General features: G+C 40.2%; 1 protein-coding gene across 5 annotated transcripts in view; it reads right to left on the bottom strand.

The window, feature by feature from the left end:
* Nucleotides 1-25,165, bottom strand: part of RNF180 (ring finger protein 180) — a 135,398-nt gene that overhangs the window by 92,717 nt on the left and 17,516 nt on the right. For all 5 annotated transcript variants that reach the window (XR_009761578.1, XM_061619077.1, XM_061619066.1 and 2 more), the window contains exon 2: nt 4,053-4,184. Coding sequence is in view for 4 of the 5 variants with exons in the window: in XM_061619077.1 (XP_061475061.1) it covers nt 4,053-4,157 (105 nt within the window). In the remaining variant the exon portion in view is untranslated. The remainder of the gene's footprint in view (nt 1-4,052; nt 4,185-25,165) is intronic.

Here is a 25,165-nt window from a genome sequence, read left to right as displayed (position 1 = left end):
ATGGAGTGATGTGATCTCACCGGCGGCTGCCTTTAATCAGACGAGCCGCCACATTCTGTACCAGTTGCAGTTTCCAGACCGTTTTCAAGAGTAACCCCACGTAGAGCGCATTACAGTAGTCTAGGTGAGAGGAGACCAGGGCATGTATGTTAGAAGCTTAGAGCAGCTACAAAGTATAGCAACTACCTATAGGTAGAAATGAAGCTGGAAATGCCCCTGTGAGGGATGGTATATGATGTTACATTGTCCCTCATATGGACATGGTATGAAAAAAGATGGCTGCCCCCATTGCTACATGGGGCAGCCACAAAAGAATCTTCAGCACAGCTTGACCCTGGTGTTCTATGCGTTCAGTGAATTATTCATATTTTAGAAACTATTAGAAACCTAATACTATTAGAAGTTACAATAATTCCTTATCTATAACTGCTATTGTGAAACAATACAATGTAACTAATTTGTTTTTGTAATTACGAAAAGCATGAACCCTACTGATGATTAAAGCATCTTTTGTCTTATTCTAATGAAGCTAATGGTTTAGAATATTTGACTGGGAAGCTGAACAAACCATTCTTGAACAGTCAAATACTCAATCATATTTTATTGTGAGTTTCAAGGATGTCCACAAATAACCAGGCTTACTAACCAGCCTCTATAATTGCCCTTGCTATCAGCTCTCCTCCCACCCAATCCCAAGTCTTCCATCATGTGCACAGTGCTTCAAAGAGAGGCAGGGATTTCTCTCATTCACACTACAGTAGAGTAAGAAAAGACTTCACTCTCTTTTTAGCCCTCTGCCATGTGGAAGATACATTGGCTTATAGGATATATAGCTGGATATGTATTTAGAGATATATGTGCATCTTCTTTCTGTTCTACAGGGATTGAAACCCAGTTTACATGCACTGTGATCTGTTCACTGGAGCTCAGCTTCCTGCTGCAGGGACCCTCTACTCTTCTTTCCTCTTCACCACCCTCTTGATGTACACAGTCTTCTTGTCGGGCAAGCAAGGAATAGAAAGGTGCAACAGACAAAGAAACATTGTTTTAAAAGCCCACCCCACTCCTCTCTCTGCAAAGCACATCAATGATTGCTTATGAGGTAGTTCTGACTGCAATCTCATTTACTAACTCTGTCCTCTGGAGTGTACACATGATGCAGTTTGGACAGCAAACAGACCAGGGGGGCTGCAGTAGGTGCAGACTGCTTTCCATGCATGTGTGTGTATTTCCCTATGAAGCAGTTTTCCCTGAGTCTCCTTCTACAGGCATTGTCTACCCATCAAGTGACACAATAAGCAGAGATATTATAGGGTACATTCTCTAGAGGGATCTGTTGTGTATGTGTACGTGCATGTCTATATGCATGGCATAATCTCCCACTGAGCCTATTTTCCTTCCTAGGCACATACTTTCACATTTATTTTTAATTTGAAAAAGTCACAGAGAATCAACTTGTGAGATATCAGATATCTATTATCTAGCCAGTCAGCAGGAAGTGTTTGAGAATTAGTGAGAAAAATCCTTAACACTAAAGTTGGAAGGTACTAGAGATATAAAAAGCATTTATAGCTGATTATAATATTGTGTAAAATAAACCTAGATTTATATTTAAACAAATACCTTAAAATGTGTTGTTTTAGCCTACTGCTTTTAGAATAGGCTGCTGCATTATAGCCTGGTGCTTTTGTGGCCAGATGACTGGAAGGACTTAAGGTGATGTATACCCAATATTAAAAATAAATGAATCAAAATTGTACTACAAAATAATGCACATTCTGTTTCTATGTGAAGAATGAAGAACTATGCAGAGCTTCTGAACTATGCAGGCCAATAAAGCCACCTTTCCCCTTCAGCTTCTTCTGAGATTTCAACAGATGCTGCTCATACTTCATAATTATGTGGGTAGTAACTTGCTTTTTAAAAACATTAAGCATGAGAAACTTGGGGCACTGCATTCTATGCCTGATAACAGATTATGGCAAAAATCATGGAACATGCATAGCCCTGGTTACAGCAGTGCAGCAAGCACACCAATCCTGTTGACTGGAGAAGCTTGATCACCTTGAAGGCTTATTACTTGGCCGAAACTGGTCAAATAGTAACAGATGGCTTTGGGTACTGTTAAAACTGGAATCCTTAAAAGACCCTGCTTGCCATACAGAAGTGCCATGAAGGGTACATACAGATATAATTCACAAGCCGTGTATTGCCTACCCTTGCACTGGGTCACAAAGCAGGACCGATGCAAAAATTTTGAGATCTGCTTCTTCTCTTTAGCCATGTGATTGCATATGGTGCATTTGGTGGCTTGCCTAGCCTCTGTTATACTTAGTCATGCAATAACATCAGAGGAATGTGTGGGAGAGACTGCAGATAGGCCACTCTGCTGAAGCAGACAGAAATGCACCTTACAGATTCTCCCCCAGAAGCAGATTTTTTCAATTCTTAAAGTAAAGGTGTCCCCGCACTTATAGTGCGAGTCATTTTTGACTCTTAGGATGATGTCTTGCGACGTTTACAAGGCAGACCGTATATATGGGGTGGGTTTGCCAGAGGTCAAAATATGTTAAGGGTTACTATATAAGTAATGGAAAAGAATGTGGTTTTCTGATTCTGTACGAATCATCCAGTCAGATTAAAAATAAAGTAGTTCCCAACACTGTATGTTTATGTTACCTTAAAGACTGAAAAACAATGTTATTCTCCATCAATTATTTTATTTCCTGGCAAACACAGCATTTCATTGTGGATAAAGAATCAGCATGGTGCACTTTCACTTTACTCTTCTCTCTGAACTAACATCATAAAAGATATCAGCAGGGGAGCAGGTAGAAGCCAGTGACTGATAATTAATTGATGCTGCAAAATGATAGGAATTTCACAAATGCATTTTTATTTTGTTTGTTTTTTAAACCGAGAATCAGACTTCACATTTTAAAATGTCACTGATTTTCTTAGCTAGTGAATTATGATGATATATTAACAACTTATGAATCCACCTTAAACTGAGTCAGACCATCTGTCCATCTAGTCCAGGACTGCCCCTTCATTTTAGTATTAGTATTAGCTCTCCAATGTATCAAGCAAGGATCATTCCCAGTTTTATCTGAGATTCTTTAACAGGATGAAAATGAGAGACTGTATAGGAAAGCAGCTTGAGCAACGGACCAAAGGCACATTTATTTGAAATCAATCAAGAAAACGTAAAACAGCATTGGTACAGAGATTGGGTACATTAAAAAGAAACCTGAGTTATTAGTTCACGTTTACTTCAGTGGGATTTTATGTTTAAATTTCTGATTGTCAATAGCAGTAACAATAATAGTTGCTGAAATTATTCTCGCTTAATGAAATGAATTATAAAGTACTCTATTCCCTAAAATGCCTGTGAAATATTATTATTTTGACTCCCCTCTAAAATCATTTTTAAATGCAGGGGCCTACTTTTATAGATATTCTGTTCAGCTGTTTGTGCAGACAAAACAGTTTTTAGGAGATTTTAATTTGTATATACTTTTCAGAAGTTTAACCCCACTGGTCCTTGTTGTACTTCCTGTTGTAATGACACATCTCTCTTTCTGCTATCCTTACAATTCCCTCAGATTAGGCAATTTAAAACTGAATACTCCATTGTACCAGTCTGAGCTACAGAGTTGTAGAAAACTGGGAAAGATGAACACTCTCTCTACAAAGCCACTTTTTACTTTGAAAGATATGCTTATCTAGTATAACAGCACAAAACCAATTGTGTTAAATTATTGTGATTTACTTGTGTTGACTTGTCAAACTATGTTTTGTGCAATGTGCATATATGATCTCTGCAATACAATATAGATATGAAGGAATACTTCAGAATGCTATAAATAAACTCCACTTTGACAAATAATATAGTTTTAAGTTGTCCTGTAGGTGAATATCCATACTCTAGTTCTTATTGATTCAACAGCATAAACTGTGCGATTTTTGAACATGGGAAGCCCAGATTCCCATGTAATAAATAAATAAATAAATATAATAGTTGTCTAGAAGAAATGAAACATTTTACTTACTTCAAATAAATCTCCAGTTTGGTCCTTCATGAGGCAATCAGAATTAGCTACATATTTTCGACACTTCCAGCAGCGAAGCATGTCAACCTGACCTTGGCTATTCATCTTGTCTCTGGTTCTTTGACTGTATATCTGTTAGAATCAAATAAAAATAGCATACTTTAGCATACTTTATTACCTTTCTGTATTCTGTGTTTTCTACCAGTTCTCTGAGAAAGAGAGGTCTGGTCTTTAATTCACTTCAACTTCAAGATTATGAGCTGAACTACATTAGGTGTTTTCACCAGTATTATTTCTTGCCTGTTCGTGATGCACATGACACTCACCCCCACTTCTGACCTTTTATTCTGGGGTTTCTCAGACTGGTTTTATGCCAATTTGCTGCATGGGATTACTGCTGTTATTCATGGGAGTGGCTTTGTCCCTGCACTTTCCCCTCATCTTCTTCTGCCCCATATTTGAACTTACAATGGACCTGTGGGTAGGAAAGTTTATCCTCCATTTTATTCTTATTGATTGAACTGTCATATTAATGATGGATATACTGATGGGGGGGATGCTACTTCTCAATGCACACCTGTGTATCTGCATAGATCCAAATATAAATTTTCAATAAATAATAAATTTTCCTATCTATGCTGCTTCCTTGAACAGACGCGGGCTGCAGGTTGAATTGCTCACCCTGCCACGGATGGCATGGGAAAGGGTAAATAAGGCATAAACATGTGGCGAGAGAAGCAGTAAGAGGAGGCAGCTAGAAATGTAACATACAGTAGGAGGTAGAGGATCAGAAATAGCACGGCATATATGGTACAGTATTTGTGAAGGAGGTGTCAGATGCAAAAAACCTCTGATAACTAGCTACCTCACACTTTACCATTGTCACACACACTCCTTTTCCCTAACTTTCTCATGACCACTTCAGTTCCATTACATGAACTGCATTCTATTCATGTTGTGCACCTATGCTGGGGTTGGGAATCCCATGAAGGGAAAACCCCATTTGGGCTGGAGCCAGATGCAGACCAAGTAGGAATGGAGGTATGAGGTAAAGGCTGCCCCACTGGCCATTATTATAGAGCTGGTACGCAAGCCTTGATTAATCAAAAGAGACCGCAAATGTATTTTTGAAACTCAGTGGGTGAGAAAAAATGTACCATTGGTCTCACCTGAAAGGTGATTTTCATAGGAGTGGGCCATCACTGTGGGAAATAGTTCCACCTATCGTGCGAAGGCAAGAATGTTTTTGAAGTCAAGACTAGGGACGTCATGCCCCTCCCACTCTCCAGTTCATTCGTAGCGAGTCTAAAAAGAGATATCTAAAAATACAAGAACAAGGCCAACAGGCCCGCCAGGAAAATAACATAATAGTCACATGCATAACAACATGACTCTAACATAACTACATAACATAACAGAACTAAAAGTCTTGACTTCACTCTTACATTTAAATATAATAGCGTAACAATAACATGTAACCCATTGATAAAATGTCTAGTCATCCTCCAACTGGGAGGGTCGTGATGGCCCACTCCTATGAAAATCACCTTTCAGGTGAGACCAATGGTACATTTTCCATAGGAGGTGGGCCATCACTGTGGGATGTACCAAAGCAACCCATATAGGGAGGGACCACCCACATGTTAATCCTCATTAAGAACCTGTTGCAACACTCGTCTGCCAAAAGATGCATCAGCAGAGGCATAACGATCAATTTTATAATGCCTTATAAACGAGTGTGGGGTAGACCAGACTGCAGCCCTACAAATATCGGCAACAGGAGCATTAGTGGCAAAAGCAGCCGAGGTGGCAGCTGACCTGGTAGAATGAGCCGTTATACTAGCTGGAACTGACAGCTTCAGGGACTCATATGCTAAAGTAATGCATGCCCTTAACCAACGGGATAAGGTAGAATTGGATACTTTATGCCCCATAGACCTTGGATGAAAGGATACAAACAGAGACTCCGTTCGTCGAATCTCTTGGGTCCTAGACAGATAGGTCTTGAGAGCCCTCCGGACATCTAACGAATGCCAAGCCTTTTCAAGAGGATGTGTAGGATCCGGGCAAAAGGAAGGCAACACAATGTCCTGGTTGCAATGAAAAACTGAATCGACCTTGGGACGAAAGGAAGTGTCAGTCTTCAGCACAACAGAGTCCTTATGGAAGACGCAGAGGTGTCGAGCAGAAGACAATGCGCCCAACTCCGAAACGCGTCTGGCAGATGTGATTGCGATCAGAAACAGGACCTTGAAGGACAGTATACGTAGGGGCACAGTCCTGATGGGTTCAAATGGAGGGCGTTGCAAAGCCTGCAGAACTTTCGGCAAACTCCATGAGGGGAACCGATGGACGACAGCCGGAGAGCATAGGGCGACTCCCCTCAAAAAACATTTGATGAACGGATGTGAGGAAATATGATCTCCAGGAGAGGACACTGAGAGAATGGATGACAGAGTAGACGCATGTCGACGTAGAGTGTTGGGTCGAAGTCCCATCATAAAGCCACTATGGAGAAATTGGAGCACCTGGTGCACATTGGCCTGGGATGGATCGTGGTGGTGGGAGTGACACCACTTGGAGAAAGCCACCCAGGTATGTTGATAAATGCGAGTGGTAGATGGTCTTCTTGAGGCCAAAATAATATCAATCACAGCGTCAGACAGTCCAGCTGACCTCAAGTGTCTCCGTTCAAACGCCACGCTGTTAGATTGAGCCAAGTAGGGTCCTGGTGCAGTATTGGACCCTGGGATAGGAGGTCTGGCGTTACTGGAAGTGTCCAAGGATCCATCATTGACATTGCCAGAAGATCTGAGAACCACGGTCGGCGTGGCCAAAATGGTGCTATCAGAACCAGCTGTGCCCTTTCGGTTCGCGCCTTCCTCAAGGTTTTGGCTAACAATGGTATGGGAGGAAAGGCGTACAATAGACCGTCTGGCCACGGTGTTGTCAGAGCATCCACTGCTTCTGCTGTTGAGTCCAGGTATCGGGCAAAGTACCTTGGAAGCTGGCAATTGTGACTGGAAGCAAACAGGTCGACTGAGAGGGCGCCGAACCGACACTGGAGACGATGGAAAATGGCTGGATGAAGTTTCCATTCTCCCGGGAAGACCTGTTGTCTGCTGAGCCAGTCTGCTGTCACATTCCAAATCCCTCTGAGGTGCTCTGCTTTCAGGGATTGTAGATGTTGTTCTGCCCAGACAAAGATGAGGGAGGCTAAGTCCTGCAGAGGACAAGACCTGGTGCCCCCCTGTCTGTTCAAATGTGATTTTACACACGTGTTGTCTGTTCGAATGAGCACATGATGCAAAGGGAACAGAGACTGAAAATGACATAGAGCCAAGTGGACAGCCTTTAGTTCCAGCCAGTTGATGCTTCGAGATTGCTCTGCGTTGGGCCAAACCCCCTGAACGTACTGGGAGTTGCAGTGGGCTCCCCAACCTATGAGGCTGGCGTCTGTGGTCACGACGGTTCTGCGGGGTTCTCTGAACGACGTGCCCTTGGAGAGGTGTTGAACCTTGGTCCACCAGCAGAAGGAGAGGCACAGAGCGGGGCTCAAACGAACTTTGCGATGGTTGGAGCTGGCAATGTCTTTTTGAAAAGGAAACAGAGTCCACTGAAGGGGCCGAGTGTGGGATCGAGCCCAGGGCACAATGTGGATTGTGGAGATAAACATCCCGAGCGCTCTGGCGAGAAGCATGACGTCTGCGGATGTTTGTTGCATCAGGGACCTTGCGATGCTTGTGATGGCAGTGATGCGATCTGGAGCCAGGAAGACCATTGCCTGCAGGGTGTCCAACATTGCCCCAAGGTGTAGTAGGCGTTGGGTTGGTTGGAGATGGCTTTTGTCGAAGTTGACAAGCCAGCCGTAGGTCTGCAAAACATTGAGGGTGATCATTAAATGATGATGAGCCAGCTCTTCAGACTTGGACCGTATTAGCAGATCATCCAAATATGGGTAGATATGAACCCCTTGGGTCCGAAGGTAAGCCACTAGGATGAGTAGCACCTTGGTAAATACTCTTGGAGCAGAGGAGAGGCCAAATGGCATCGCTCTATATTGAAAATGTTGGTGGCCAAAGGCAAACCGAAGAAACTTTCTGTGGGCTATACAAATGGGCACATGGAGATACGCTTCCTTAAGGTCGATAGAAGCCAGGAAGTCTCCTTCATGCAGACTCTCGGTAATGGAATGGAGAGATTCCATTTTGAACCTGCGGTATGTTACAAAACGGTTGACAAACTTGAGGTCCAATACCGCCCTCCAAGATAAATCTCATTTTGGCACAGCAAATAGGAGGGAGTACACCCCTTCCGACCTCTCAGTTGTGGGAACTGGCTCTATTGCCGCTATGTCCAAGAGGTGATGTATAGCTGTCTGCATGATGTTGTGCCTGGCTGGTGCCCTTGGGCAAGGAGACGGATGGAATCTGTCTGATGGGGTTGCCCAGAACTCTATGGTATAGCCGTAAGTGAAAAGGTCCCTGATCCAGGAGACCGTAGTAAGGCGCAGCCATCGATCTCCAAAATTAAGTAATCTGCCACCTATGGGGAGGGCGTTAATACTACTTGTGTATGCGAGGGCCTCCCCTATATGAGGACGATGAGTTGCCCCTGCACCCTTGGTACTGACCTCTGCCCTGGAAGCGTCGGTTCCAGGAGCCCCTGAATGCGTTGGTGTCATAGGGTCTGAAGTCGCGGCCTCGTCCTCCTGGCCGCGTTCCTCGAAAGGACTGGTTAGAACGAAAGGAGGGAAATCGCCTGAAGGGCCTGTGGTCGATGTTCTTGACTGTGGCCAGAACCGGTTTTTGGGCATCTTTTGGATCAACCAGAACTGCCTTTAGAGCTTCCTCGCCGAAGAGTAGAGATCCGGAGTAAGGAGCCTTGGCCAGGTTCAGTCTGGCCGCTGAATCAGCTTGCCAGTGGCGAAGCCAGAGGGTGCGACGAGCGACTATTTGAGTCGTCATGGCTCGTGCCCCTAATTGAGTGGCATCCAAAGTGGCATCGGCCACAAAAGCTGCTGTCTTACGTAATTTCGATAGTGCTCTTCTGAAGGCGACAGGATCAGGGTTAGCATCCTCTAGAAGGTCATCCATCCACATCATAGAGGCTCTGGAGAATATGGAGGCTGAAGCGGAGGCACTCATGGCTAAGGCAGTGGCCTCGTGATTCTTGCGGAGGGCGAAGTCAATTCGTCGCTCAGTAGTATCTTTTAGGTGGGATTCCCCTTCCCTGGGCAAAAGAGATCTTGAAACGAGGCGAGCGATTGGTTCATCTATGCCAGGGACATCTAACTTGGTGGCAAAGTCTGGGGCTAGGGCGTACAATCTGTCAGCCAGGTTCTTGAAGCGTCGGGCTTTGAGTGGATGAGCCCATTCTTCGGAGGCTAATTTGGCAATTGGGTCCGGCACCGGGATGTAGTGTTCAGTAGGTGCAGGGGATTTGAGGACCTTGGCTCCTTTGATAGCTGGGGCGGACGAAGTTGAAGGCGCAGTCTGGAGACCAAGGGTATGAAGTACTCTACGTGCTAGCGGTTGATAATCTGAGGTATTGAACAAGCGATACGATGTATCCTCCTCATGATCTGAATAGTCGCTCCAGTTGTCTCCTTCAACATGGTCAGTGAAAGTTGACTCCTCTGCATACGAGGCTTCGTCCGTACATCTGCCTCTGGCTACATCAAAGGGATCTGGTAAGCAGGAAGGATGAGCTTCATGGCACGCACGTTGGTCCATGTTGAGTGGGGGTATGGCAGGAACTTGTGGTAGTGACTGCATTCGTGTGAAAAAAGCCAGCATGGCTTGGAGTTGGGAGAGGAAATCAGGAGACAGCTGCAGACCAGATGTGGGAGATGTATGTGCCTGGTGAACTGTTGGAACAGATGTCTGAGGCGGTAAGCCAGAGGTAGGTTCGTTAGGCGAACAGTGAGCGGGAAAGCCAACAAACTCTTCCTCGTCAGAGGCAGTAGTAGGAGAATGGAAAATGTCACTTATGTGTGTCTGTGCTGTGGCGGTGGTTGGCACAGAGACATAACGAGGTCGCTTTGGTTTACTATGGCTGGAAAGATGTTTTGTCTTAGCCAGTGCTTTGGCATGTCTGGTCTTAGACGTGTTAGGATGTTGTGGCTTGGCTGATTGTGGCATGTCTGGCTGATCTGGCACCATGTGTGTTGATGGTGACATGCCTGGCTGTTCTGCCATCTTATATTAACTTGGGTGCAGTACACTGCCACGGAGGGGGCAGGATGTAAAGACCCAAACTGGCACAGTGTACTACCACGGAGGGGGTAGGATACACTGGCAGATGGCGAAATGCACTGCCACAGAGGGGGCAGAATGCACTGAGGTATCAGCGTTAATATAATATAGGCTGTTTTAGAGTTGGCACACTCAGATTAGTGCTGTAGGCTGGGTTTTTGGCTTGTTCACGGCCCCAGAGGGGGCAGGATATACAATGTAAATCAGATTTAATACAAGTCAGCCACTGATATTAAAGTTCCAGCCTTGATAATGTAATCCAGCCACTAGGATTAAAGCTCCAGCCTTGATAATGTAATCCAGCCACTAGGATTAAAGCTCCAGCCTTGATAATATAATCCAGCCCACTAGGATTGGAGCTCCAGCCTTGATAATATAATTCAGCCACTAGGATTACAGCCACAGTAAAAATGTGTGTAAATCAGCCTTGTGTAAGTTTGTCAGCAGCACATATACATAAACATACAGATAGATAGCCTGCAGGGGAGGTATCCGATGCTTAATAAATGGTAACAAAAAAGGCAGGAATTTTGAATTTCAAAAAATGGCGACTGGAAAAAAGGGCGGGAAAAAACGATCAAAAAAGGGCTGAGGGAGAAGGAGCAATGGCGGCCGTCGGAAGCGAACTGGGGGAAGGGCTGCCCAGCACGGTCTCGCCGAAAACCGCAGTAGCGGCTCTAGAAAAACCCCGGAAGAAGCAGGTAGGGGAAAAACGGCAGCTGCCGCAGAGAGAGCCGCCGTCTGTAAAGCCCTTCGCAGTGGGATTTAAGCCACGTAGCGAGGGCGATCTGAGGCAAAGGAGTAACGGCGGGAGCCGCAGCTGTAAGCTCCCGCTGAGATCGGATCAGCCGCAGCCGCGGCAACGATCAGGGGGGGGAGGGAGATCAAAAGCGATCAAAAAAGAGAACCGCAGCTGCGGTCACTGAGGGAGCCCCCTGGCTACGGATACGACAGAGCCGGGGGGGGAGGGGGCTTGAAACTGCCAAAACAAAGAGAGCCGCAGCCGCGGTCTCAGAGGGAGCCGCCAGTCAAGGAAATAAAAGAAATTAAATAGCTCTGAGGAAAGGGGGAAGAGAGCCGCAGCCGCGGTCTCTGAGGGGATCCTCAGTAGGCTAGACACAAAAACGGAAAAAAGGCTTTAAAGAGAAATGGACAAACAAATACGAGACTTAGCTAAATGCTATGTGAAATTCCAATCTTGTTCGTACGAAGGCAAGAATGAACTGGAGAGTGGGAGGGGCATGACGTCCCTAGTCTTGACTTCAAAAACATTCTTGCCTTCGCACGATAGGTGGAACTATTTCCCACAGTGATGGCCCACCTCCTATGGAAAATGATGCACGTGTGTGTGGGTAAAGACACCCACTGCCTGTGCAAGTAGACTGGTTTTTAAAAAAAATCTTTCAAACATAAAGTAGATCCTCCCACTTTTTATTGTGTTTCCCTGTGGCATGTGATATAGACTCGTATTACAAACAAGGGATTTATAGTGTGATATTCCCTGCCACACTATGCCGATGAGCAGGAATTGCATTTCTGGAAAATTCCAGTACACCACTGCTTTGCGAACACAAGTGGCTGTGATATGGACCTTTCCTATAGTTCCTTCACTATAAGCAAAAGCCATGTCTGTGGGCATTGTTTGGGTTCCAAGAGCAGGACAAAAGTTTAGCCCATAGTGCAAGGATGGGAATCTGCAGCCTTCCAGATGTTGGACTCTAATTTGCATCAGCTCTAGCCAATATAGTCAATGGTCAGGGATAATGGGAGACATGGTTTAACAATATTTGGGGGCCATAGATATTTGGGGGGAAAGGGGGGGGCAAACAGTATGAAAAACTTCTGCTGTTCAATATCTAGCATACCATCATTATAATTGGTTTTAAAGTGTTAGTAGCAAACCTCTAGCTCTATACAGCACAATCAAATTTTAATCATACACTTCTGTACCAGCCACAGTGGCCAGAAGTGGTGGGAGTTGTGGTCCAGCAACATCTGGGGGGCACCAAGTTGCTTACCCCTGTATGAAATGACAAAGGCTGAATACATCCCATGCATCTAGCTGTGGAGTGATTAAAAATATGCTGCTGGCTTCCTTTTATCTTTACAAAGTATTTGAACAGTCTAATAATTTCTGCATGCCTGAAAAATATACCTTTTTCTGATGTCTAGAAATGTGTTAACATTTTTCTAGCTGTATGGATGGAATAAACTTGGTGTAACCTCCCAAGAGGGTATTATGGTCCCTTCCTTGTTTGTTTTTTAGGAGAAGACTTTTTTTATTCTAGTCTGCATTTGGGTAATATTTATCTGCTACTGTTATTTTAATGTTAATATGTTATGCTTTTCTGTTGTTTTAATCTGCCTTCTGAGGGTAGATACCCTGAGAGGCTGGATAAAAATCTCTAACAATAATTAATAATATGATATAATATAAATAGGTTATTATTTGGATACAGCAATTCAAAATTCAGTCATTACTCCACATACAAAGAATGCTACTATTTAAGGTAGTTAAGTAGTTAGAACATCACTGTGTATCAAAGCCTCCAGATACAATATATATATATTAATTTTGAGGAGGCCTTCCCCTCCAACTCAGATTCTTAACCACTACTGTTTCCTCAAAACATGTGTAGCCCAGAGGTTTTTTTTTTTTAAACGATTCCTATAATATTCCCACCAAGCACCAAACCATTTCTGTATTGGTGGTATGTGCACATAGGGCTGCAGTTAAATATGTCATATCTTAGTTAATTTGAGTAACAGATTTATCATGCTAGCAAAACAAATATAAAGCACCTCTCAGCCTCAGAGGAAGGCAATGGTAAACCCCCTCTGAATACCGCTTACCATGAAAACCCTATTTATAGGGTCACCTTAAGTTGGAATTGACTTGAAGGCAGTCCATTTCCATAATTCCCTTAGGTATACCCGTATGCACCACACATACCACAGGTGGAAGTGGGAAGACATTTGCATGTTAGCTGTATGCACAGATCTTACTTTACGACCTGCGCTTCATAATTTTTAAAAATGTAATCTTCTCTAATCAGATCCTTTCTATTTTCTTACAAGGCCACTATTACTAGAAAATGAGACTCTCACACTGTCTTCGAGATGAGTACAACCTGAAACTAGAGAAATTCTAGTTTCCATTGTAGTTAAGCAACAACTTAAAGGGCAGTATAAATAGTGAGAACAGAAAAATAACATGCTGTCCCCATTAAGTAAAAAAAAAGAAGGCAGATCCCATAATACTTTTTCCTTCAGGTCAGGAAAAGGTGAACCAGTTGCCAGCTGAGTGCAAGAAGGATTTTTTAAAAAAAAGAGTAAATGACATATCACATAGTCAAGAACTTGAAGTGGCAGGAATAGTCATCTTGAATTCAGCAGGAAAGGTACTGTGGTTGTCAACTTTCAAAACACAGGACATAACAGGGTTAAGGAGGAGAACAATAAAAAATGGTCCATAAACCAGTTCCTCTATTTAACTTACTTATTTAAAAAAGCCCTACCTTTCCATTCAATTTTTACATGCAACAAGTTATGATGTCTAGTAATATCAAAAATAAAAGTTAACATGGACAAGGTAAAGCAAACTCTCATTGTTAAAAAGCAACTGCAAAAAAACTGGTGAGAGATTCAATACATCTTTTCTTTTTGACACTAACTAGTTCTACTCATTTGGTAGAACTGAAGTAAATGAACTGTGATCTGCATCTGCTGGGTGAAGCTTATATTTTAAAGTTGTAAACGTGCTTGTTGGAGTTATTTAAGAAGTAAAAGTATAAGTGAGCATCATAGAATTCTCTCCATATATCTGAATGGCAAGAGTTGGCATCTTTGCACCCAAGTTATGACTAAATCTCCAGCTTCCAGAAGCTGCAAGTGAATTATAGATGTTGAGATGAGCTCAGGTGCAGCTGTCAAGTAGAAAACGAGCTTGTTCTCCTTCCTAACTTTCCAGAGAATTGTCAGATCTCTTATGTTTCTCACATGGTCTCTGCAATCTTAGAAATAGTTGGGCTACTCCTGCTAGTTCTCCACTATATTCCATGCAGTCAGTTTCCACCTTCCCTCTCCTTGTAAGCCCCAATCTCCTTTTCCCCAAAGCCCCACCACCTGGGGGAAAGAGAGCAAAAAGCTGTTCTTCAGTCTAAAGGTCCTAAAGCAGAGATTGGGAACTTCTGTCCTGGGAGAGGCACTGCATGTAGCCCCCAGCAAAGTTTAATGTGCCCCTCTGGACACTGCTTTCTGAACCAACCCCAAACTTCCTTGTATGTGAGCAGAGGAGCCTGGAGGGCACAAGCAGGAAAATAGAAATGGAGGCAAGACAAAGAGATGTGGGAAAGAGTTCTGACCTACATTAATGGAGGGGGGAAGCAAACGGGGCAGTGGCAACTTGGAACAGTCTGGTATTATTTACTAACCCAGCTGCAATTCAAAAAGATTTTGGTTTGAACTATAAAAAGCTCTTTGTTTCCAAACCCAGCCAGTGCCAATTCTGAAAATGGGGATAGTCACTATTTGTTTATTGTGGGTTTTTAAAAAATTGTATTACAACAACAACTTAACATAGAGAAATTAAAAATATCAATTATTTGCAAGAAAGAAAGAGAACGGAAGTACCAAGGTGCAAAAAAACTGCACAATCAAATTATTCTTCATTTTCTGTGCTTATAGATGATGCTCCCTGGGAGGGCTACATATAAATGAGAGAGGAAATGACTGTACTCCTGTGGCCCAAAGATATCCATAGTTGTGATTGTGCTACTGGGTGGTGAGCTTCCATATTTCTTCTGGTTTGTGTAAACAATAAAATCATACCATACAGACATATGAAAGTCATGTTTGCTTTTATCCCTTAGCAACCTTCAATGTGCGAGTCAGTTTTTCCAGCAGGGGAACCTATCACACATGCTTATACCACTTCTCAAGGGAAGCATTCTCTATAGTCTTCCAGGCCAAGGATATAACAAGCTTGTGGTGCTGGCCAATAAGTGGCTAACAAGTTCTCTCCTCTTGAGATCTTTATTCTGTTCAGGAAGGCTAATTGAGGTGTCCTATCAATTGTTTAGTGATGGCCTTCAGCACGGACTATTCCTGTCCCAAACCCCTTTGTTTTCTGGCATTCCCTTAAGTGCAACCTTGCTAGCAAGCTGCAGAGACTCATGAGTGATGTATTACAGATGTCTTGGTATGAGGTACCACCGATGAACCAATTTAAATGTTTCACCCCTGGCTTGTGCTGTGGTTCTTCTAAAGGGGGGGGATTTGTCCACATCTGTCCACTCTTACACACCACCGAGCATATCCACTAAGGTGACATCCTGCATGTTCCAATTTAGGTCACCATCCACAACCAGTGCTGCTTCTAAACAGGCCTTAGCCTTTTGCAGTACTTTCTGTGCAACTTGTAGCTGATGCTTGTTGGGAGCATACCCTGAACCCAGTGTGACAAAGTGTTTCCTTTCTAGCCAGCCCCCTACAAATAAAAATGTCCATTTTTTGTCCTTTAATATTTTGGTAATTTGGAAGTCCAAGCCTGCAGGCAGAATAACTGCAGTTATAATAACAGGGTTTGTTATTTGCTTGCCATACCGTTTATGGCTGAGAAGGACATCACTTTGCATGGCCCTATACCTCTCTTGTAGTAAAATGAGACTTTATCTCATATTTTTCAAATAATTAGTGATTTGTCTCCTCTTAACTGGATCTCCCATCCCCTTCACATTTAAAGTAAGGTCTGCCATTTTTCAGATACAGAAACATCTTACTCTTGCCCTCCTAAATCTATGTACCCAACTGCCATTATAGCTGTAAGTACATTTGTTCTCATCATTTATTTGCCTTTCTTCTGGAAACGAAAAAGAGCGACTTTTAACCTCAAAAAATATGCCATACAGATGGCAACAATTAAAGCAGGGGTAAATTGTCTATACTGTAAGGATGTGCCATCCAAAGGTAAGCCTGTCTAAATATAAGTGCTATGAAATTCCTAAAGATGTAATCTATCTGAGGGAAACACAAATAAACTATACAAAGTTCAGGACGATAACCCCCAAGTCTGGGCCATTTTTGAAAACCAAGACATTCTTTTATCATTTCCCCCATCTATTGTCAGGAATGTTAAGACATTCTACATCAGTTCAGGTTACTCTGGCTAGAAAGAAATCACTGCATGTTTTCGGTGCCTGGCAGCATTGTGTTAGCACTCAAATCTATAGTGATTCTAACACAGGAGAGGATATTATGAAGTTAGTATTCTTGATAATCACTCTGTTATTATTTGTGTAATCTGAGTTTTGTATTCCTTAGCAATATTGCCTGCCTGTGGAACAAAGAGCTCTATCTGTTGGCATGCTAGATCTAAGCTTGGCCCTTCTTGCTTTTTGCTTTCAGGGACACCTGTTTTTGCTAGGTTCCCATCTGCCTTCAGATAGCTTAATATTTTCCTCTTCTTCATCTGTCTCATGTGTCTCAAGGCTCTGGAAGCTCACTATTCAGTGTGATAAGCATCTTGGTTGCTTCTTTTGCATTGGATGCTGGGAAAACTGTACTTCCTTGAGTGACTATTAGGTGCAATAGAAACCCTACCTATACTGCACCCCAGCATCCTGCAGTTTGCTGGTACATGGGCAGAGATCTTTACACTTCCATAAAGTTTCAATATACAATATGCAATAATGTTCAATATACATTTCAATTCCAAAGAAGGGGATCCCAGGGAATGCAGTAATTGCCTTAATATCTCATGCAAGTAAATAATGCTCAAGATTCTACAACAAAGGCTCTTACCATATAGAGAGCAAAAAATGCCAGATGTCCAAACTGGATTTAGAAAAGGAAGAGGTATCAGAGATCATATCGCACACATATGTATAATGGAATGGACCTAGGAATTTCAGAAGAAAATCACCCTGTGCTTTATAGATTACAGCAAAGCCTTTGTGTAGATCATGAAAAACTATGGAATGCTTTAAAAGAAATGGGGGTGCCACAGCATCTGATTGTCCTAATGCTCAACCTATACTCTGGACAAGAGGCCACTGCAAGGATAGACTATGGAGAAGCTGATTGGTTCCCAATCAGAAATGATGTGAGAACAGGGGTGTATTTTATCACCCTATTTGTTTAATCTATATGCAGAACATATCATACGGAAAGCGTGATTGGACCAAGATGAAGGAGGTGTGAAAACTGGAGGGAGAAATATCAATATAATTTAAGATATGCAGACAATATCATACTAGTAGCAGAAACCAGTAATGACTCATGAAAGTTAAAGAGGAAAGCACAAAAGCAGGACTACAGCTGAACATCAAGAAGACTAAAGTAATGACAACAGAAGATTTAACTTTAAAGTTGACAACGAGGACATTGAACTTGTCAACAAGGATTATCAAAACCTTGGCACAGCCATTAACCAAAATGGAGGCAATAGTCAAGAAATCAGAAGGCGGCTAGGACTGGGGAGGACAGCTATGAAAGAACTAGAAAAGGTCCTCAAATGCAAAGATGTATCACTGAACACTAAAGTCAGGACCATTCAGACCATGGTATTCCCGATCTCTATGTATGGATGTGAAAGTTGGACAGTGAAAAAAGTGGAGAAGAGAAAAATCAACTCATTTGAAATGTAGTGTTGGAGGACACCTTTGAGCATACCATGGACCGCAAAAAAGACAAATAATTGGGTGTTAGAACAAATTAGAGGCAGCTGGTATAGCACAGTGGGGAGGAGAGTCTGGCTGGGAGTCCAGAGTCTGTGAGTTCAAATCCCCTTGTGTCTCCTGGGTGTCAAAGGCCAGCTAAAGATCACCCCCACAGTGAGTGGCTCAGGGGTTACATGCCCTGCCACCTGTACAGCCATGGGCAAGCTGTATAGTACCAAGGAGCCCAGTTGCCCCCCAGCTGGCAGTTGGGAGGGACTGAAGGTAGAGCCTGACACTGATTTTATGCCTTTTACGTTATATTTTACCCTTGGAGTCCCCTTTAGTACCACTCCCTATATATATATATGTATATGTGTATATATAGTATTTTATGTATTTTAATGTTTTGTGTTTTTATTATTTACAATTTTATTATGTACGTGTTTGATTTTATTTTTGTAAGCTGCCCTGAGTGCCCTATTATAGAAGGGCAGGATAGAAATATTTTAAATAAAACAAATAAATAAAGGGGCTGGCTTGTGCAGCTGTGGCAAGCTGAGCAGGCCCTAGCCAGCTGGGGAGGACTAGCCTCAAAGGGAGGCAATGGTAAACCCCCTCTGAATACCACTTACCATAAAAACCGTACGCATAGGGTAGCCATAAGTTGGGATTGACTTGAAGGCAGTCCATTTCCAGAACAGATTAAACCAAAACTGTCACTAGAAGCTAAAATGATGAAACTGAGGTTATCATACTTTGGACACATCATGAGAAGACATGATTCACTAGAAAAGTCAATAATGCTGGGGAAAAAAGAAGGGAGTAGAAAAAGAGGAAGGCCCAAGAAGAGATGGATTGATTCCATAAAGGAAGCCACAAACCTAAATTTACAAGATCTGAACAGGGTGGTTCATGACAGATGCTATTGGAGGTCACTGATTCAGAGGGTTGCCATAAGTCGTAATCGACTTGAAGGCACATAGCAACAACAAAGTTTCAGGGGGGAAATCCTGCAAATTAATGATAGGTTTTTGTGTGTAATATTCTTAATGCTACATAGCTGCTGCCAGATATACTCCTTTGTGGCAGAACAAGCAAAACACATCATGATATTCCTGGTTGGTGCATTTTCTTTGGGTTTAGGTGCCAGTGCCTGAGGGACGTGTTCACTGTCTCAAGATCTAACCCTTTAATTAGTGATTTAAACCAGGTGGCACAAAATTCCTTTATATTAACCCTTTCAACTCTCTCTTGGGTCTTACATAAGTGCAAATTGACAAAATGGCTTTGGCTTTCGATTTACTTGACTCTGCTTTTAAGAGAGGAAATCCCTGAGATAAGAAGGCATGCCGATCGGCTGAAGATGGAGTCAGGACTTCCAGCAAGCTGTACTGGAAAAAAGCGAAGCGTTTTTTTTTCTTCTTAAAAAAACGTCCTTAACCAGCGAGCCTACTTCTGTCTAAATCTTATCATTTGGCTTAAATTACTACAATAAAAGGGATTTGTTTACGAATCAGCAACTGAGAAATCTGGGTGAGTCATACTTTTTCTCTTTTAAATATAATTAAGGAAGAAAGAAAATGTAAACAACTTATATATTTTTTTTACGACAAAAAGCTGGCCTGAATTTGGAGTTTTAAAGTTTAAAAACGGATGAGAGGTAATTATTATTTGATCGAAATATATTTTGGACTATTTTTCTCCTTGGACTATTTCTTTTTGGACGAATCTGCTGTTCGTATATGTTACTAATCGCTTGGTGTTGTGAACCAGAATTGTTTTGCATTCCTGGACGTAGATAAGAACTGTGCTGTGCTGGCCGGACTATAATAACAGGCCTGGAATATTAACTCTTTTGTTGGTGGAGGAAAAAAAAAAGGAAATAGACTGCCTCTAGGTTTTGGAACAGTGGTTAATATCAGAAATTAAAGGCTTCTTTCGAGAATGACAACTAAAAAAGCAACTAAGGCCCAGGAGCGAAGAGGTTCAATCGACCCACAGGAAGGGGCTATACCCCCAGATATGTTTAAAAAAATAATGGAAGGGATTAATGATATAAAACAGGAAATGAAAACTGAATTGATAGATATAAAAGATTATATTAAAACACAAGTGGATGAGATTAAAGGGACAATTGGGCAAATAAAGGAGGATGCAAAAAATACTAAAGAAAAGGTACAAATCTTGGAGAATAGAACAGATATATTAAATCTGGAATTAGAAAAAAAACTTGGACTATATGGCTGTGACTGAAATGAGAAATAAAGAACATTGTTTGAGATTCCGTGCAATCCCTGAGGAAACAGGTGAAGACATCAGAGATAAAATTGCTAATGCTTTAGTAAAATTTCTGGATTTGAATGAAGATCGGATGAAATTTGAAATAGACAAAGTTTATAGAATTAATTCCAGATATGCAACAATGAAAAAAATTCCAAGAGATGTGCTTGTTCACTTTATAAAGAAGATGACCAGAGATATGGTATTACAGCAACACTTTAAAAATACCTTTAAAATTGATGGTAAGGAAATACTGGTGATGAAAGAAATTCCTATTAGACTTTTACGTAAGAGAAAAGAATATGCTTTCTTTACAGAAAAACTTAAGCAATGCAAAATTCAATTTAGATGGGATGTTCCAGAAGGAGTGATCTTTACATTCAGACAACAGAAATATAGATTGAATACTGTTCAAAAAGCAAGGGACTTCTTGAGAAAAGCTTCAAAAGACATGGAAGAAGATAAACTTAAAGATATGGATATAATTCCTGGGAAACAAAGTCAACAAGAACATGCAGAGGAGGGGAAGGAAGATGATGGATTAAAAGGAGCATCAGGCACATTTTAAAATACACGCTTAAAGATGGATTACAAATATCTAACTTGGAATATAAATGGAGCCAACACGGCGCAGAAGAGAAAGAAAGTGTTTCATTATTTGAAAAAATTAAAATTGGATATAATTTGTTTACAAGAAACTCATATTAAGAAGAAAGATTCCAAATATTTGATTTGTAAAAATTTGGGTGAAGAATTTATTTCGGCTGGACCAAAAAAAAAAAATGGAGTTGTTCTTTACATTAACCCACAATTGCTTCCTAAATTGGTATTACTGGATGATAGTGGTAGATGTGTGGGGGTTGAAATTACTTTACAGGGTACAAACATTTTGATAGTGGGTATTTATGCCCCCAATGAAGATAAAACAAGGTTTTACACAGGACTTATGGAAAAATTGTCAGAGTTTTCATATGATCATTGGTGCGTCATGGGTGATTGGAATGGGGTAATCTCACCAAAAATTGATAGACTTTCTGAAAAAAATATTAAAGAGACACAGGGTAAATTACCGAAGATTTGCTTTGAACTGATGGAACATTTAGAATTGGTGGATACCTGGAGATATATAAATGATAACGCAAAGGAATTTACTTATTTTTCAGAAAGACACAAAACATTCTCGAGGATTGATATGATTTGGATGTCTAAAATTCTAGCGAAGGATATTTTTAAAATGGATATATTACCAAAAACTTTTTCGGACCACAATCCTGTGATATTAACTTTTAAAAAAAAAATCTTGGATTTAGATGGAGACTAAATGAATCTTTATTACAGAATGACAAAGTAGTACAAGAATGTAAGAAGAAATTAAAAGAGTTTTTTGAACATAATTTACATAAAGGAACAAATGAAAATATTGTTTGGGATACAAGTAAGGCATTTATGAGGGGATATTTTATTAAATGTAACCCTGAATTAAAAAAAAAGAAACAACAGAAAATGCAATTAATTTTGGAAGAAATAAAACAAAAAGAGGAAGAATTGAAAAAGAATCCAACTAAAGTTTCTATTGTAAATCAAATTAAATTGTTACAGAAGCAAGTATCAATGCTGACAGTTAGAGAAATTGAAAGGAAACTAAATTTTGCTAAACAAAGGACTTTTGAATTTGCAAATAAACCAGGGAAATGGTTAGCATATAAATTAAGAAAAGAACATCAAAAAAATATTATTTTAAAGATACAAGAAGGAGATGAGACGCTGACAGATAATGTAAAAATTAAAAAGATTTTTCATCAATATTATTCAACATTGTACAAGTGTCAGGAAATTCCATCTGAAAAAATAGAAGAGTATATATCTAAACAGAATTTGCCTAAAATTACAGACTTTCAGAGACAAGCTACTAATGGCCCTATTACGTCAAGAGAAATATCTGAAGCTATAAACAAAATTAAATTAGGAAAGGCGCCAGGACCAGATGGGTTATCTGCAATGTATTATAAATGTTTGGAGGAAGAACTCTTGCTACCTTTACAGTCTACAATGAATTTTATTCTGCAAGAGGGAAAGATACTGGATAGTTGGAAAAATGCTAATATAACATTAATACCTAAAGAGGAGCAAGATTTAACTAAAACAAAAAAATATCGGCCAATATCTCTATTGAATAATGACTATAAAATTTTTACAATGATCTTGGCAGAAAGATTGAAAATAATATTGCAACAATTTATCCAGGAAGATCAATCAGGGTTTTTACCTAAAAGACAATTACGTGACAACGTCAGGAATGTCTTGAATGTGTTGGAATATTTAGAACAACGAAATGATAAACAAGCAGCTTTGATTTTTTTAGATGCTGAAAAAGCATTTGATAATTTGAATTGGAAATTTATGTTTCAGGTTTTGGAGCAAATGGATTTTGGAGATAATTTTATTAAATGGATTAGATCGATTTATACATCTCAGAAGGCTCAGATAATTGTTAACGGAGATTTAACGGATTCATGTGAAATACAAAAGGGTACAAGACAGGGATGTCCATTATCTCCCCTTTTATTTATCCTGGTCTTAGAAGTGCTGCTTAGAGATATAAGGCAAGATAAAAGGATTTCGGGATTAAAGATAAAAAAAGAAGAATATAAATTGAGAGCATTTGCTGATGATTTGATAATTGTACTAGAAAACCCTTTGGAAGGAATTAATCTATTGATGGACAAATTAAAAGAATTTGGACCGTTAGCAGGATTTAAGATCAACAATCAAAAAACAAAGATGTTGGTGAAAAATTTAACTTTAAGGGAACAGAAAGAGTTAATGGACAAGACAGATTTTACAATAGAGAAAAAGTTGAAATATTTAGGTATCATTATGACAAATAAAAATTCAAAGTTGTTTCATAATAATTATGAAAAATTATGGACAGAGATTAAGAAAGATTTGCTAAGATGGGATAAACTACAATTGTCATTAATGGGTAGAATATCTGTGATAAAAATGAATGTATTACCGAGAATGATGTTTTTGTTTCAAACAATACCTGTAATATCCTCTGATTTACCTTTTAAACAATGGCAAAAAGATATCTCTAAATTTGTATGGCAAGGAAAAAAACCAAGAGTTAAATTTAAACTACTACAAGATGCCAAAGAAAGAGGAGGACTGGGATTACCAAATCTGAGACTTTATTTTGCTGCCTGCTGTCTAGTCTGGATAAAGGAATGGATCTTATTGAGGAATAAAAGACTATTGGATTTGGAGGGCCATAATTTGAAGTGGGGATGGCATGGATATCTATGGTATGATAAAGTAAAAGTAAATGTAGACTTTAACAATCATTTTATAAGACGTCCTCTGTTGAAAATATGGAATAGATATAAACCAAGGTTTTATTCGAAAATACCATTATGTGTCTCAAGTCAAGAAGCGTTTTACAGAAGAGAAATGGCTGGAAAAGAGAAATGGTTAACTTATCAAGAACTATTAGAAAATGTACATGGAGAATATATAATGAAAGAGAGAGAACAACTGACAAAGGAAGGATATAGTTTTCAATGGTTTGCCTATTTACAATTGTTAGAAAGATATAAAATGGATAAGAAAATGTATGGGTTTGAAATAAGTAAATCTGATTTTGAAATAGGATTGTGTACAAATGATGAAAATATAATTGCGAAAATGTATAAACTCTTACTGAAAATGGATATGGAGGAAGAACAAGTAAAAGAGTGTATGGTAAAGTGGGCAAAAAATTTTGGTTATAACATACAAATGGATCAATGGGAAAATATGTGGAAAAAAGGCTTGAGATTTACACTATGCTATAATCTTAAAGAAAATTTCTATAAAATGATGTACCGTTGGTACATGACTCCAGAAAAGTTGTCAAAAATGTATAGTAATGTTTCTAATGTTTGTTGGAAATGTAAACAACAAGAAGGATCATTTTATCATATGTGGTGGCTGTGTAAAAAGGCAAAATCATTTTGGGCACAGATAGGTAGGAAGATGCAAAAAATTCTAAAGATAAATATTCAGTCAAAACCAGAATTTTTTTTATTGGGTTTTATGGATAAACAAATAGAAAAGAAATATGGAAGAATAATATTATATATGATTACGGCAGCAAGATTATTATATGCACAAAAGTGGAAAATGGAATCAACACCAACAACAGAAGAATGGCTATTGAAATTAATGGACTTAGTAGAAATGGATAAATTGACATGTCTACTTAGAGAAAAATCGACAGATACATTTCTTAAGGAATGGAAGCCTCTCTTAGACTTTTTGTTGAAAGATCAAAATAAAATGATGATATTGGGATTTGACGATTAACTAAGACAGCCTATGGAGAAAAGTGATCCTGTATGTATACATTAAGGGACAGGTTTGATGTATATTATATACTTATAGCTGATCTGCGACAAATCGGAAGTCAACTATTTTATTTTTATTTTTTTTGTTGTATTGTTATGTTTTTTGACTTTGTTTTGTTTGTCTTTTGAAATATTTGAATAAAAATTATTAAAAAAAAAAAAAGAAACCATTTCTGTAATATTATCTAGATGAGTACCAATATCCTCTATTTTTCCCCTTTAAAGGTAGGATTAATTTTTTTCGTTTCTGTGAGCTCTTGTTTTAAAAATGTCAACTGTGATGCAAGTTCCTCTCTGAGGCTTAATTCATCCTCAGGCGTTGTTGGTATTGCTGCTGGTGCTGTCAGAGGTGCCACTGCCATTTTGTCTGGTGCAGGAGAACAGCTTGTAAAGGTCTCCTCTACAGCATGGTCCTGGAGCTTGAAAAAGGCAATGAGGTCCACTCTTTTTGTTCTTAACTGCTTTCCCAGTGTTGTTGTCTCAATGGGGTAACTTTTCCCAGCCCAACACGGAATGTTTCTTTTAAGCACACT

This window comes from Rhineura floridana, chromosome 1 (assembly GCF_030035675.1).
Source record: "Rhineura floridana isolate rRhiFlo1 chromosome 1, rRhiFlo1.hap2, whole genome shotgun sequence".
NCBI classification, from domain to species: domain Eukaryota; kingdom Metazoa; phylum Chordata; class Lepidosauria; order Squamata; family Rhineuridae; genus Rhineura; species Rhineura floridana.
The sequence above is the reverse complement of the archived record's forward strand: the minus strand, read 5'-3'. Positions and strand labels throughout refer to the sequence as shown.